Here is a 16,317-nt window from a genome sequence, read left to right as displayed (position 1 = left end):
GAGTGTTCCTCTTTTGCTTGCAGGAAGGGGAGAGCTTGGGCAACACTTGCATCAGTCAATGGAAGCTAGCAGAATGTTAACCATAGTCACAACATAGTACTACAAAAAAGCTAAAGAAGAAAGTAGTCTTGGGCCAACAGAGGGTGAAAACTGTGAGCCAAGAAACTATTTCCCATTTTGTTCAAGGAAGGTGGACCTTGAAGTCTCCTTTTAAAAATATTCCTGGAGCAGATCAAATACCCAGCCTTCCTGTGTTTTTTCCTCCTAAGTAAAATGTTACAGATCACACACAAAAAAATCCCAAGCCTCAGTGCCCAACAATGCAGATTTAATTAAGCTAAATCAAACATAAGCATATTAAAGGACTGTTACACACATACAACTTTCTCTTTCCAAGAAGAAAGGGATTAATGAATTAAGATTTTAGTTAGTAGCTGGGTCTCAGTTCTTGTTAGCATTTCTTTCTCTTTACTGTTTTAAATTCATAATTTTACTCAAATTCCCTTTTGAATGAGAGATGAAAACATATTTGAGTATTTGCTACAGGGCAGGACACCTCAAAATCATACCTCTTGGGAGCTGATTTCAGGAAAAGAGGAGCAGATTTCAGCAACTGGTGCAAAAAGACAGAATGGTAATTTTCCTTCCCAAGTGTACTGTAAGAAAGATGGAATAAGCCTTTGTGAGAACACAGTCAACTGATCAGAAATATTTGATATCAACACTTAGCAATTTACCTGCCAGATGAGTTACAGTGCAATTAGAAGAACTGCCCTGGGTTGTGTTTCCAGACAACCCAAGCACTCTCACAGGTAATAGAGTAGCTTCTTCTATCTCCTAGCTGCATTGAAATGCTGTGTCTCACTCCACAATACAGACGGCTGTATCACATCTGAAAGAAACCAGCAATCACCTGTCACAACACCTTTCATGCAGCACACACTGATTACCAGGCACTCATTCATTAGACCCATTTTGTTTGGAATTCTCCCTAATTGTGTGCTTGCTGCTTTTCCACTCATGATAGACAGCAATTCTGCTGGCAAGCTTAAGAATAAAATGTCTGAACACCACACTTAATTCACCCTGTAATTAACATATTTCTGCTGTATGAACATACTGAACCGTTTCACTGACTCTTACTGGATCTGGTCTTACTGGATCTTGCTTTCCATTGGGAAGTGGCTTCTGTCCTAGCCACCAGTCCGTGCCCCAGCCTGTCCTGCAACCTACACAGGTTCTCGAGCCGCTCCACAGTGACCTCTGTTGTTTTTGTGCCACCAGCCTCTGACCCCAAGTACATGTTGCATTGGCAGGGCACACTGGAGCTGGCAGACTTGCCCCTACAGAAGGGCTCCGTGGAGCTCCTCAAGCAGAGATGGGAAACCACCAGTGCTACAAGACCTGGTCTGATGCTTCGGTACTCACCAGCCCCACCACCCCTGGTGCTGGATAAGATCAGCAGCAGCAGCACCCTGAAGAAGGTGCCATCAGAGAGCAGGAGGGCAGATGTGGTCAAGGAGGAGACCCTAGCTGGATCTCAGCTAGTGGAGCACATCTCCATCACTGTGGAGGAGTTGCGGAGCCACTTTGAGGCCCTGGGTGGTAAGAAGGTAAGTGGCTGGGCTGGGTGAAGACTTGGGGAAAGGAATGGAGATGGGTACCAGAGCCCTCCACTGTGCCCTGCTGTGGATGGACAGCACTGGCCATGGCTCCCATGGATGTCCTGTGGACAACTGGGATCGGTATGTTAATGCTGGTTATCATTATCTATCATTATCTATAACTTTCCCTATTGCATACTTTTATTGGTCTGGATCATTTTAACGGTTGCTGACTGGTGCTATTTGCCAAGGTGTCAGGTAGTTAGTGTGCAATTGTGTTTGGCTTGTGCTTTTTAGAGGAGGAGAAAAACAAGATATTATGGCCAGAGAGAATTCCCAAATGAAACTATTTACAAACACTCTAAAACTTTCTGAAGCAATAGCTTCTTATTTGTAGAGCAATATTGACTCCCATTTAATGAGAATCCTGTTGTCCCATTGGCTTTCATTAGCATTAACATGACAGGCCTGGTTACATGGCAACCTTTATTTGGCATCAGACTTTGTCTCAGAAACAGCTGTGATTTTTTTGATCTATCTGTGGAGGAACTAGACTTTTTTGAAGCTTAGAAAATGCCTCAGAGAAGTATAGGATACTGAAAAGGTTAGTAATCTTAATTAGGACAACTTACTTGATTTTTGTGGCTGAAAAGTCTTCCACCAAGCTTTATGTTTTCTGCATGAAAACTGAAATGCCCTGGCAGGTTTTGGTTGCACATTTTAATTTCTCACTTTCTGTTCACATATCAGGGTAAAAAAAAAGTAAGTAAATACAAAAACCCCATTTGAATAATTTTTAACAATTAATAATTTTTACAATCAAAGATATACAAATATTTGATTTCACAGCTCTGTGTTCTGCTGCAGGATGACCCTCTAGACCGTGCAGTCAGCCATTTAATTTTAATGCCCATAGTGATTTAAACATGGCTTTCTGGTCCAGAAACTACAGTTCAGAATAATGCATGCTGAAAATTATATAATTCATACACAAAATCCTGCTACTAAAAGACAGGATAAAGCTTTTTTATGTGAACAGTAAAATTCATTTGATTCATGAAAAATCTATTCATTGGCTTTAGACACATAACACACAAAGTAGCAGGTACCAATAAAATAAAGGTTAAAACTTTATGGGACTATTGAGCACTTTAAAGACCATATAGTATAGTCATAGACTGCTGCTAAGTGGCATAGTAAAATAATTTTAAGGTAGAGACCTTTTTGTTTGATCTTAGTCATTTTTTAAAAACAGCAATATAAACTTTTCTTCCTATGAAGTAATACATTCAGTATTGCAGACATGATCAATCTTGTAGGACCAAATTGGTGCTTTTTTTAGTCTTATTGATACAAAATGTTCCTTATTGAGTGAGAAAGAATAATTTTTTAGACTTAAACAGCATTCTTCTCTCGAGAGAACTGCAGACTTTAATTTAAACAATAGTTACCAAGAAAGTAAAATGATGGTTACATCCATCTCCTTACTCACAATCTCAGAACTGTTAGACCAACTCAATATTACTTTGTTAGGGCTTCTTTGCAAAATTTGCTACTGCTTCTCCCGCAAATGTTTTGAATGCACAAACAGCTTAGAATCTGACCATTTATATTATGATTTCATTAATATACTTCATAAAAATCACTTCCAAGTATCTATCTTTTTGTTAGGTGTTCCTCCAAGTGAAAAATTGTCATTTCTGATACAAAAGGGAAGCAAATGCTCATTAAAAAGAGTAGGAGGTGGGGGAAAAGGAATCAAGGAAGTGTTGCATTCCTCTTCCTGATCATTTGTTTGCCAAGTGTGCTGCATATGAAATGTATTTGATTAGAGCTGTAGTTAAAATCAATTTTTTTCTCAGGCAATCTGGAAGTGAATAAAGAGGTGTACTCTCTAGAGAGCTTACCTCCTTGCTAAGTCACTGAAAATCCTGCAGGAATCACCGTTAACATCAGTAGCTTGCAAAGACCATGGAAAAGCAGAGAGTCCTTATAAACTGGGAAGTAACAAGTGGTGGAAAAGCATGAGGAACAGGCCCTTTCTTCAGAATTGAAGTGTAACAGCTTGAATTCTGTCATCATATTCAGGTAGCTGTCTTAGGAAATAAGATTTATATTGCCTTTGAGGATTTATTTCTCCAGCATTGTAAAACATCCGGAAGTTCCCAAGATAAAATCAATAGGCGACGTAGAAAAATAGAATCTGTATCATAGAGGATTTTCACAATGTAAGCATTACTTCAACATTTTTACTTAAAAAGATTAATTTGACAGCAAAACTACAAAAAAATGAAGGCATTCCTACCAAGGGTTTCTGATGCTGAAGTATGGATATTTAAATTTGGGTCGTTCACTTACAAATCTTGGTAGCACAGACGAAAAGCAGTACTGGTTTCGGAAAAATGCATGAACTTCACAGGCACAGGTGTTCTGTGAAAGGATAGATTATTTCAGTAATATGAAAAGTTGGAGCCAAAGTGATGATGATACTAACAATGGCAACAATATCTACATACAAGATCTAATGGCTCAAAAAACATATAGAAATTACTGATTCCTACACTGGTAACAGTTTAATAACCATTAAACAAATCCTGTGAGATAAATATGATCCACAGCAATCTCAGGCTTTGCATGTATACAGCCTGGACTTTGTATTGTATTTTAAATTAATATACTGAAGTTATTTAAAGGTGCATATTAAGCATTTGATGTGTATCTCGTTAATGATAAAGACTCTAGATGTTACAGGTAACAAAGGTGTTTATTAATATTAATGATTGCTAAGTATTTAAATGCTACACCATGCAACAAAAGACTTTTGAAAAACAAAAGCATATGTATTAGTGTGCCTTTGGAAGGCATGTTTTGACTATAGTTCTATCAAGTAATGAGTGATACAAGAAAATACATCACAATATAACGCAAGGCTATGCAAAGTTTTCAGTCTTTTTCAGTCATTGTACATTTCTGTGGGCAGGAGGAGTGGAAGGATGGGGAATGAGCTGATGCATTTACCTTGGATTTTTGCTGTGGTTTCATCCAGAAGTCATAGAGAAGGTTAGAACACAGTTAGAAATGACTGCATGTAAAACTAAGTCAAAGCCATAGAAATCACAGTGGAATCGTAAAAATTTAAACAAAACGTCTAAACAAAACACCAGTGAACTCTATTACAGTTACCTTATGCAGAAATTAATGTCTTTATTAGCTTAATGCTCAGAAAAAGTCTGCCAGCTGATGGAACCCTTCTTAAAGGACTATCTCTTGACTGATTAGACCTTCAAGACCAGGCCCATGTTATTACATTATTCCATAGGAAAACCAGATTTTATTCTAAGGCAAAATACTGCTGATTAAAAATTCTAAAACCTCTCATTCAGGTTGCATTTCCATTGCAGGGCTGTTATTTTTATACAAACAAAATAAATAGAGAAAAATCAGGTCAATTAAAGCATGAAATATCTTCTAAACAATTAGATCAATCATATAAAGAACACTCCACTGGTTCAGAATTGAAAGACATTAATATAGGCAGATGCAGATGTATTTAGACTTCTGGTGTATTCTTCTTCCTGATGGCTACATGGTGAACTATGGCAAATTCTTTTTGTTTGAATGGAATTAATACTTTGTATTGCAATAAAGAATACAATAAAGAGTAAATAGTCAGGGACCAAGTTCAGTAATTTTGAAGTTAAATTGTTTGGTGAAGTCAAATTACTTTCACCAGAGTTTATCCCAGTGGAACTCGGATGCATTTCCTTTTTAGGAGTATTAATTTTATTAAGTCTGTTGGAGCCTTTCATTGAAAGGCCATAATATCAGGCCTGTCCATATCTTTTCATTATTTAACATAAACTGATGTACTATTCTGATAAAATGAAAAGCATTTTCCCCTTTTCTATAGGAAAACCCCCCCATTTCTTAAGAAGTAATATTACATTAAGACATCAGTCTACTGTACTGGCATATCATTCCCAGGAAAAAACCACTTTAGTTTATTAGCACTTAAAGGCACTGGAATGTTAAAGCAACTAAGGCCTGTGTTTTCTAGAAAGTGATTATGTACGTTGTTCTCAAAATACATTAAAACATCTCAACTGAGAAAGTAATTTCATGCTTACTTTTAGGGAAACCGATTCAAACAACTCATTAAAACCATTCATTTAAATAATCAGGTATATGTTCATTAAAATGTCCTTTGCAGAAAACATATGTACTGCTGCCAGAAAGTAAATGAAGGGAAGAGATATTTAATGCAAAAGGTTAGAACATCATTAAAATTGTCTAAACAAGCAACATCTTTTTTTTCCCTTAGCAATCTCAGAAACATTTATATTAATTTAGCATAGCCACATAATGTGGAAAGGAATGAAACCCCCATGACAACTGTAGGTCAATTTTGTACCCTGTTAGTACTTGCATAATTTGTATTTTGCTATGCATGAATGAAAGGGAATGAGGAGTACACTAGATGGCCAAAAAATTCCCCTTGTTGAAAAGCTTGCTATTGAAGGGAGTGCTGTATGGTCAGCCTTCTTCATTTTGGCTTTATCTCTTCCTTAACTCATTCTTTTTGTGACAGTATGCAGGAAAACATTTCTTCTGTGCTTTTACTGTCTATCAGCTCTTCACAGGTATCTTACAAGCCATCTGAAGAAAGAACCCTCCCCCCACTATAGTTATACTTAATTTAACTCATCTCTAAACTGGACTGGCTTTTCACAGTTTGCAAGATGTATTAAATTTTTGTCTTTCTAGAAACCAGACATGTTGACAGAGTTCTCACTGATATTTACAATGCTTAATGTTAGGAAAAGCAGCTGTTCTGGTGGTAGACATGAAGCTTCCCAAAGCTCCTTTGTTCACAAGCAGTTCCACAAACAATCACAGTACAGTATGTATATAATATATATATATATATACACACACACACACATATACACACACAAAGATCTATAATGTACTGCTGTTCCTTCCTGTTTAATCTGTGAATTCAGTTCCTCTGAGCTATTTTCTACATGTTACACTGGTATACTTTCATTGTACATTCAGTCAGAAGTGGTCCTAGAAAGCATACCTGCCTTCCTCAAGGTGTTATGCAAAACTGGGTTTGAAATCAACATAAATGAGTCACATTTGTGACAACATTTCAGACCTTCTCCTCCACCACAGCTGTTAACTAGTTTCTCTAGGGGCCCATGCCACTTGTTTCACTACTTGCCTAATTGTTAATATCTTTAGGTCAAACATTTGAATGTTTTCCAAATAAGAAGTTATAATATTTTCCGAGAACTCTTTTATTCTTCTGCCCTCAATTCAGCTTTACCATTTTTGTGCTTTTATTCAGAGTTGTGGACAGCAGAGGAAACAATCTGTAATAGAATCTCACCTAAAAAGGGTAGAATCATTCACTTTTCCTCACAGTGAGAGAAGTTACTGTTTGAGCTATGGCGATGAGGAAGCTTGCTAGGAAAAAAAAAAGGTGGGCAGATCAATTGAAATGTGTGTCACAAGTTCCTTATGAAAAAATAAATTTGGGTATAATCTTACCTACATATAAAGTACAGTTGAGCAGGCTGCATTTTTATAAGCAACAGGATGGGATGGACTATAGTCAAATGGCCTCAACTAAACTTTCCAAAGAAAGTCTTCTTTTTGAAATCTTCTAAGATTTAATAGAGATGTATTTTTGCTTTGCAATGTTCTTGCTGTTTACTACTTATTCAGAATCCACAAAGACACATAATGTATCATGTGCTGCGGATGTGGGTGGGTTATTTTTAGGGTCACTTGTCCTCAACAAATTGCAATGATTTCAGGTGTGGGTCTTATTGATGTCTGATTATTGTCTGGCTCTATGTTCTTTCTGGTCTACTCTTATCAAGATTTCTTGTCTTGTTTTTTTGGCTGTTGTATTTTTTACATTAAAGAGGCACTTGTCATTTGTTATGATGATTTGAATCTTTTGTGGAGTACAGTTAGCTAGCAGAAAAAAATTATTTTGACAGTGCATCAAATGCTGCTTCCTAGGATGACTGAATTTCCTAGGAAGACAGTCTAAATATCTGAAAGCTATTTCTGGAACAGGAAAGCATTTAAATAGGACCATTTAAAAACCACAAAGCACATTTTCTCTACAAGATTTAGTCCAAATTTTTCTTTTTTTGTGCTGTTAAACACAATCATACTTCCATGACTGCATGGTAATGGATATCCCTAAAAACTTCAATATATATGTAGCATTTTAACACATTTTCTAAAAGTCTAGAAAGTGAAAAGAGTGCATAACAAGAAAAGACTTTTTAGAAATAGTGAGCTTCTGACAGTTTTTGGTATTTCCAGGACTTCTACCTATATCACTGCAGATATGACATAGTTTTGCCTTCAGGTCTTTCAGTAAAGACCACTGAAGTTAAAGAGAAGTAGTATACTTCATGCCAACTAAAGTCCTACAGATGAGCCTGTAATTTGGAAATTGTTTTTTTGGGAGAATTTAAGGGAATGTGATTTTAAATTTATTTTTCACTTTTTGCAGTGCACTGTAAGCTATGGTGGTTACAAGAAGACACTAGACTTTGAAACAATCTAACTTCAGTTTTTAAAAACTGTTAATTTTATTCCAAATGGGAGATCTGATATTTTTAATACTTCTTTAGGGCCTGACTTAGCAGAAATTACCTTCTTGTAAATTCAGGATTATAGCAGACTGCCTATTCTTTGGCTCAAGTCTCCAGAAGGCAGAGAAAAGCAGAGAAGCTCTGCCTTCCATATGCAGATTCTGTCTCTAATCTGTTTGTGTCTTATTAAGTAAGCATGCAAGAAGATTGAGAAATGAGGAAAATGACCCTTTGGGCTTCTTAGGAAAGGCACACATCAGAAAACAAAAACAAAAGTCATGAAGGGGGTCTTCCTTAAAAACACAATCACTTAGAAATGACCCAAGACCTGAGTATCGTAGAAATAACCTTTAACAAATTAAAATCTGCAGAGGTCAACAAAGTTAAAAACTTTTAACTTAGAAAAAAGCCATGATGTCCATTCAGTTCTGTACAGTTTGATCTCAAGGGTGAAGAACTGAGCTTTCTGGGTCATCAAAAAAAAATTACTTCTTCTGTTTCCAGACACATAAGTTAGTAAACGCTTTGCTTTAGTCAAGTCTATTTTTGTTGTATGGTTTCCAGCCTATTAGCCAGCATCATCAGAGCTTGATAACCTCTGTGGGAAACTGACCATAAAGTACTTGGAAAGGCACAGCTCCTTTCCACACTCAGGAGCACACAAATGATGTTTGGAAAAGTATGTTTTATTTATACCATGTTCTTTAACTTCATCTCCACACTTAGTTTAATTTTAGTTTTCAATATTTCATAGACAATATTTATTCTAAGTAACTTCTTCTTGAGTATTTGTCTCTTATGGCAGAAAGCCACAAATCTCAAAACATTTTCACAATCACTCTGTCTGCTTGTGTTTGGAACAATTTACCAGCCCATGGTAGCTTAATCAATTCTTGAAGCATGAAAGTGATCTGGAAAGATGGGAAGTAAATATGTCCATCACTACCATGTCTTTGGAAACAGCACCTGGGGGTATACATAACATCTGAGTGATTAGGAAGGAAATAAGCTTGTGACCTAAAGACTGAGAAATTCACAGGTGGTGGTATGCAGGGGAGAGCAGACCCATAAATTAAACAGGTGTGAAAGCGACATTGCTTACAGAGTACAATGTGTAATATGTCCAATGAACAATAGCAAGTTAATCAAATAAGCACCTGTACCAATAGTCACAATTACTATTTCAATAGGCTATTAAATATATGAAATAAAATTCCCACTATGTCTATTTTGTTATCTTTCTTCCAACCTGTATGACATTTGCTAGAACAAACTTAACAGCTCTGCTTTTCTCTGACAGTATCTAGTAGAAAAAACATGGACTCACCATAGAATCATAGAATCAACTGGGTTGGAAGAGACCTCAAAGTTCATCAAGTCCAACCCTACCATCATTAAATATATGAAATAAAATTCCCACTATGTCTATTTTGTTATCTTTCTTCCAACCTGTATGACATTTGCTAGAACAAACTTAACAGCTCTGCTTTTCTCTGACAGTATCTAGTAGAAAAAACATGGACTCACCATAGAATCATAGAATCAACTGGGTTGGAAGAGACCTCAAAGTTCATCAAGTCCAACCCTACCATCGTTACTAAGACCACTAAGTGCCGTCCAACCCTACCATCGTTACTAAGACCATGGCACTAAGTGCCACATTCAGTCTCGTCTTGAAAACCTCCAGCGATGGTGAATCCACCACCTCCCCGGGCAGCACATTCCAATGTCTGATTACTCTCTCCGTAAAAAACCTCTTCCTAATGTCCAACCTAAACCTCCCCTGGCAGAGCTTGAGTCTGTGCCCTCTTGTCCTACTGCTGGTTGCCTGGGAGAAGAGACCAACTATGTTTCTGGTGGTTTTTTTTTTGTTTCTGTTTCACACCACAACACACTTGTAATAATTATCAGTTATTTAAAAACATTTAAAAAAATCATGAAATAGCAAATGACTGTGGAAAATGGTAACAGAAAGAATGTAAATGTCTGCAGCAATATTAGAAACAGCATGATCATGTTAGAAAACACCACTTTCCCAATCTTTGGTTTTCTTTATTTAAATACAAAGACACACTCAGATATTTTAAGACTGTTGAGAGGTCTAAACTGATATGTCTCTGTACCTAAGTAAATTTCAGCAAAAGTCTGTGAATTTACAAAACAAAACAAAAAAACCCACAAAAAAAAAACTAAAACACACATATGCTCTCATGAAACCCCAAATAAATAACTTTTTTTCATACCTGCAATTAACAGTAGCACTAATAAAATAAAGATTAGTAAATTTCCACTGTATGGGTGAAAACACTGAAACATATTAAATTACATCCCTAAATATGCACTGTGAGATAAATATTATAACGAAAAATAGGATAAACTGAGAGTTGACATGTGAATTTAGTATACGGCACAGTCCCTTTTACAACTGCAATGCAAAAGAGGCACTTTAAATTGTGGACACTTTAAATAAAACTTTAGTGCACTAAAAAAGAGTAGAATTATATCCAAAAGTGCTGGCATGGGGTTTTTTTTTAATGTTATGGTAAAATTTTTTCCAATTACTTTGGAATTATATAAACAGTACCAGTTATGATATTTGATTCAAATGTTTGGCAAATAAAAATAGTGAAAAGGCAAGTGGAGATAGAAGAGGAAAACCACTGGGTTTAACTATTGCTATGTTTCAAACCTTCATTTGTGCCTCCTGTGTGGTGAGTGTTTTATGCTGCCACAGGTCATGATTCTGGAAAAAGAACTCTGACATTATTGTTGGTCACTAATCACACTGGTTTAGTAACAGCTTCCATGACTTGAAGCAAGCCTGAAAAGTGTAGTGTGTTAAGGCTGGTTAGAAAGCTATGCTGTCTGTACCCTCTATAGTCTTTTGTTGCTGTTCTTTTTAATATATTTCATATTAAACACAGTTGTCTCAGATCCAGACTTCTTGATCTGCATATTTTGCTGGTAATATATTGCCAGTTATTTAAATAGACTTCTAGTACCAACTTAGTATAAATTCTGTTTGATTTTTATGTGATTCTATTTAAATTTGCTTTCAAAAGCTGCAGTAAGGTTTACTTTTACCAAGTGTTTTTTATTTCGCAGTCTTCATAAATTTTATCTTGATTTAGTTTCTTACAGATATTCTAGCTGGCTTACTTTAAACAATGTTACTCAACCACTGTAGTATCACATACTTGAATAAAGCTCATTAAAACATGTTTGGTCACTGTCACATTACTTAACTGTGCCCTCAGTTTCCTTCTATGCTTCTAAAACACACAAGTATTTTGCCCTCCAAAAGTGCCAGTAGATACAGAACCTTGCATAGTATTGGTTCCGGAAGAGAATTTTCTGTACCTATTCTATGCCCAATAGTTGCCTATTTAATCCATTGTCCAGTTGCTGATTTAGTACAAATATTCATTATCGTGCTGTGAGAACTGTTATAACATTCCAAAACAACACAATAAAATGTTGCTGCATATAACTGATATTCCTTCCATGGAACAGAGTCTGAAAAGCTCAATAATTTGATGCATGCCGAACACCATTAACAATTAAAAGCATTTTCCCTTTTAGCTCAAAGTACGCAATTGCTTTTTAAACAGTAAGACCAGGAACCATGTATGATTTTTTCTGTGATGATAAATGGCAAATCAGTGAGAGTTTTGTCAAATTAAGAATGAAATCTATAGGAATTTCAAGGTAGAATTTAGTCTCCCTTAGTGATTTTTCTTAGTGTAAAGCCACATTCTGAGATGATGCCATGGCTTAACTCCAGCAGGCAACCAAGCACCACACAGCCACTTGCTCACACACACCTCACACCCCCTGCCCTGGTGTAGAGTAGTGTCAGGAGGGGAAAAGAGAGAGAACTCACTGGTTGAGGTAAAGACAGATCGATAGCTAAATCAAAAGCTGCACACACAAGCAAAGTAAAACAAGGAATTCATTAACTACTCCCCATGGGCAGGTGTTCAGCCATCTCCAGGACAGCAGGGCTCCACCACATGGAATGGTGACTTGGGAAGACAAATGTCATAACTCCAAACATCCTCTCCTTCTTCCCTCAGCTTTATATGCTGAGCACAATGTCACATGGGATAGGATATCCCTGTGGTCAGTTGGGGTCAGCTGTCCTGGCTGTGTCCCCTCCCAACTCCTTGTGCACCCCCAGCCTCCTCACTGGTGGGGTGGTGTGAGGAGCAGAGAAGGCCTTGACTCTGTGTGAGCAATGCTCAGCAATAATGGAATCACCCCTGAATTACCCAACACTGATTCCAGCACAAGCGCAAAACATATTAGCTACTGTGAAAAAAATTAACTCTATCCCAGCCAAAACCAGCACAGATGGCAATTCTGCAGACAGATCTTATCTTTCTTCAGGTTGACACCAGCACTTTTTACGGCCTCTTTTTCAAGTATACAGCAGAATTATTTTATACCCTTTCTCCAAATGAAAATAGTCTTATTTTAAAACCGTGTAACAGCTGAAAAGGATAAGCATCTCTGGAGCTGGTCTGGAGATAAAATGAATGAGTGAGTTCCAGGCAGCTATAGGGATTTTTTTCAAGCCTCTTGAGAAATTCTGTCTTAGTGAAATGGAGCATTGCAGAGCATCAACCGAGAACCATGGTTTTGTCTCAATAGTTTACTTACTGACTTCATAGTCAGCTTATTTATGCAGCAGGTGTTATTAGCACTCCTCTGTTATAGTCACTCGAGGGGGTCTGTCATCAATCTTAATAATGCCATTGGCATTGCAGCAGATGGCAGACATGATTCCATTCACTCCCTGTTTATGAATTGCACCAGAATGGATTTCCATCATATTTTTAATTACAAATGAGAAATGCATCAGAAACAGACTGTCCCATGCAGGCATTTCCAAAGGCTTTTTCCAGACATGCCAAAATGATATTGTTTTATCTTTCATTTTTTCTATATTTCACTGTGATTGAGTGATTCGCAGAAGATATTATCAGCTTGATCAGCACTAGAATTAACCTCAAATCATTTCGGTCTACTCTCCAGCAAAGCAGTCTCTTGTTTTGAATTGGAATTTGAGACGCCAGATTTTTATAGGCAATGTAAATGTTAGTAAATGTTATGAGCCAGTCCAGCAAAGCACTAAGAGATGAAGTATAATTTGAATTGCCATTGAGAACAATTATTTGAATAGCAACCCTCAAATATTTAACGTTAGAATCACTATAAAATGCAGTGATAGATCAAGATTTTATATAACTCTTTAAAGCAAAAGATTTGATTTCTAAACACTTATCCTACTGCTCCACTCATTTCCTGCTTCATTGGACATTTATGGATTTATCATTTTCTTTTCAACTTATGCTTTTTCCCTTTCTCTTTGGGCCTATTCCTTCTACCCCTCTTTGTAATTTCTTACACATGTATTCTTCTTGTGGAGACCATATATAAAATGAAAGTTAGGTGGCACACAGCTTTCCTTTAGGTAGCACATGTAACAACAGCAGTTTAAGACAAGATGGGATGTGGATGAGTGCATTTTTTGATGCACTTTAAAGATGCTGTTTAAAAAAAGATTAAATACCATTAATAGTAGATTTGATAATCTACTTAATATACTGACTGCAAATTCCTCTCACAATCCAAGGTAGCTCTATGTATGCAAAAAAGGTAGTAGTAATTTGGTAAATAGTTTTCCTCTATTTAAAACTTCATGTGTTCTGACTTACTGACTTTTAGATTAGTGCAGGACTGGATAGCAAGTGGAAAATTCACTATCTAAATGAAGCATAGCCACTGAGTAGGCCACTGAAATTGGAATCTTTACTGTTGGCATTTCTAACTGCAATGACTGCATATTCCTTGAAATTTGGCTCTCCAATGCTTTATTCTTTTCATCATGTCTAGAGTATGAGATCAGAACATAAAAATAGCTTCTTGTGTCACATTTTTCTGAGAAGTACATGCAAAAATAGAATATAATATCAGAGCCAGTACCTAAAACTGAAGTCATTATGATTGGAAGGTACTTAAATATAGACAAATTTCAATAAATTATGTCCAACAAAAGGAATTGAACCCTGCTGTTAAACAGGATGCTCAACAGAACAGTTTATATTCCAGTTGAATACCTGCTGCCACAAAGACCACACACATAGTTAAAAAAGCTTAACATGAACGGAGCTCTGCATTAATTAGAAAGAAAAAAATCTTTTACTTTTCATTGGGCAAGTTTTGCAAGGGTTGCATATATTACATATATTAACCTCTAATTAAGCACCTTTTGGCACTACCTTGGTGCTTTTTCAAATGTTAATTCTTTCCTTATTAAGCAGATGTCTTTGACATTCACTGTCATTAGGTTATCGGAGTATAAATCCCAATAAAAAAGAGAATGCAAATTAAATTTACCCTGATTAAATGGAGTTTATGCTAATCACAACATCTTTCAATAACTTTTTCACAGTAGGAAATACCATTTCCTGAGAATAAATCTGTGCTCTAGCATTGCAGCTGAAGCAATAGTGCAAGAAAATCATCCTTCAGAAGCCCCACTAAGACCGGGATGCTCTTTGCAAAATGGGACTAGAGCAGCCAGAGGCTGTCACATGAGAGAGAAAGGGAGGAACAGAAGAGAATGCCTATGTTCATAGAATTGATTTGTTTAAAGCACAGAGTTCTCCATAGTCCTAGGCATACAGGTCATCTGGTCCAGAGCATCACCACTGTACACCAGAACAGCACCCTCTTCATAGACACTAGCAAGTGGCCATTTGCCTATACAGCGATTCACCATAACAGGGACTTAAAGAATATCAATTACTGTGGAACACTGTGGTAAAAGCTAAAACTAGCCATAAAAAATATGGATAACTTAATTAGAAACTACTAAAAAAATTAATGTATTTAAAACTATAGATCCACCACAGTATATTTTGTGAACAAATATATGAGCATTTCCCCCCCAAAATATCAGTGTAATTAATAGACTGAAATATAGTTGGGGGTGTTTTGAGTACGTTATTCTAGGTAGTAGTAAACAGAAATCAGAGGGCAAATTAACAAGGAGATTTGGAACAATAAACTCCAGTCTCAAACTACTTAATATGAACCTGCAGTAAATTGCATCCAGTTGTCTATAACAAAATGCTTCACGGGACTAGGATGACAAATTAATATCATGGCATAAAACTGAAAAGAGTATTCCTAGAATTGGTAATTGACACTGTTTACTGAAATAACCAAATTACAAAAGTGCCTAATAAAAACCCCACTGCAGCCTTGAAAAATAGGAATAATGCTTACAATAAAACAAATCTGAAATTTAGACAAGTTTGCAGGAGGAAAAAATCAATCACTAAAGACAAATGGCAATATTTTATGCCAAAGCAATTTGTAAGTGCTATCCCAGATTTCCAGGGTTTTTTTACACATACACTTTTCTGAACACAGGAAAATTAGCTGAATGAAAGTACCTTCTGCTATAGCTCTCCATAAAAGGATTTACATGAAGTTCTCTTCAGTAGGGCCAATATTCCTGTAATTTATATTAAAAATGGTAAAAAAGATACATTAGTTTTTTAAGTCCTACTAAAATGGATATAAAAACCACTTAGTTATTTACATTTTATAGGTAATGAATTTTCTACCACAGAGATGTAAATTTGAAAAAACATAATAGAAATATGCTACAAATTAATAAAATTCATATAGTTAAGAAAAATGCAAATCAAGTTTATATTGGTCCCTAGCTTGCAAGAATAAGAAACATTAAATTCTGAAGGTTTTTAGCTGTTACTGGTAACTACAGAAAAATGTAAAATTACAGGAAAAACCCAAGCAATCTAGATGAATTTGTTCTTGAAGGTGCAATTGTAGTTGAAAATACATTGTATTTTGAGTCTTCTATTTTGTTCTAATATTTTGGAAGTTAGAACATCATTAAAGCGATTCTCTGGTGACCACTCCTGAAAGCACACACAATGCTGGGGCAATATGATCCTGTGGGTGTTCTCATTTATGCCAGGTACTGGCTGTCTCAGTACCTAGAGGAGATAAACATGATCTAACAACATGCACAGCTGCATTTGTTAAATTTC

General features: G+C 36.3%; 1 protein-coding gene across 1 annotated transcript in view; it reads left to right on the top strand.

Annotated features, from left to right (window-relative positions):
• Positions 1-1,301: 1,301 nt before the first annotated feature.
• Positions 1,302-16,317, top strand: part of LOC103806210 (LIM domain and actin-binding protein 1-like) — a 40,075-nt gene continuing 25,059 nt past the window's right edge. Inside the window, exon 1 of the mRNA XM_009078890.1 lies at positions 1,302-1,613. Within this exon, the coding sequence (XP_009077138.1) occupies positions 1,302-1,613 (312 nt within the window). The remainder of the gene's footprint in view (positions 1,614-16,317) is intronic.

The sequence above is a fragment of the Acanthisitta chloris genome, unplaced genomic scaffold (assembly GCF_000695815.1).
Source record: "Acanthisitta chloris isolate BGI_N310 unplaced genomic scaffold, ASM69581v1 scaffold15097, whole genome shotgun sequence".
Lineage (NCBI taxonomy): Eukaryota > Metazoa > Chordata > Aves > Passeriformes > Acanthisittidae > Acanthisitta > Acanthisitta chloris.
Note: the sequence above shows the minus strand (reverse complement) of the source record. Positions and strands in the feature narration are given on the sequence as shown.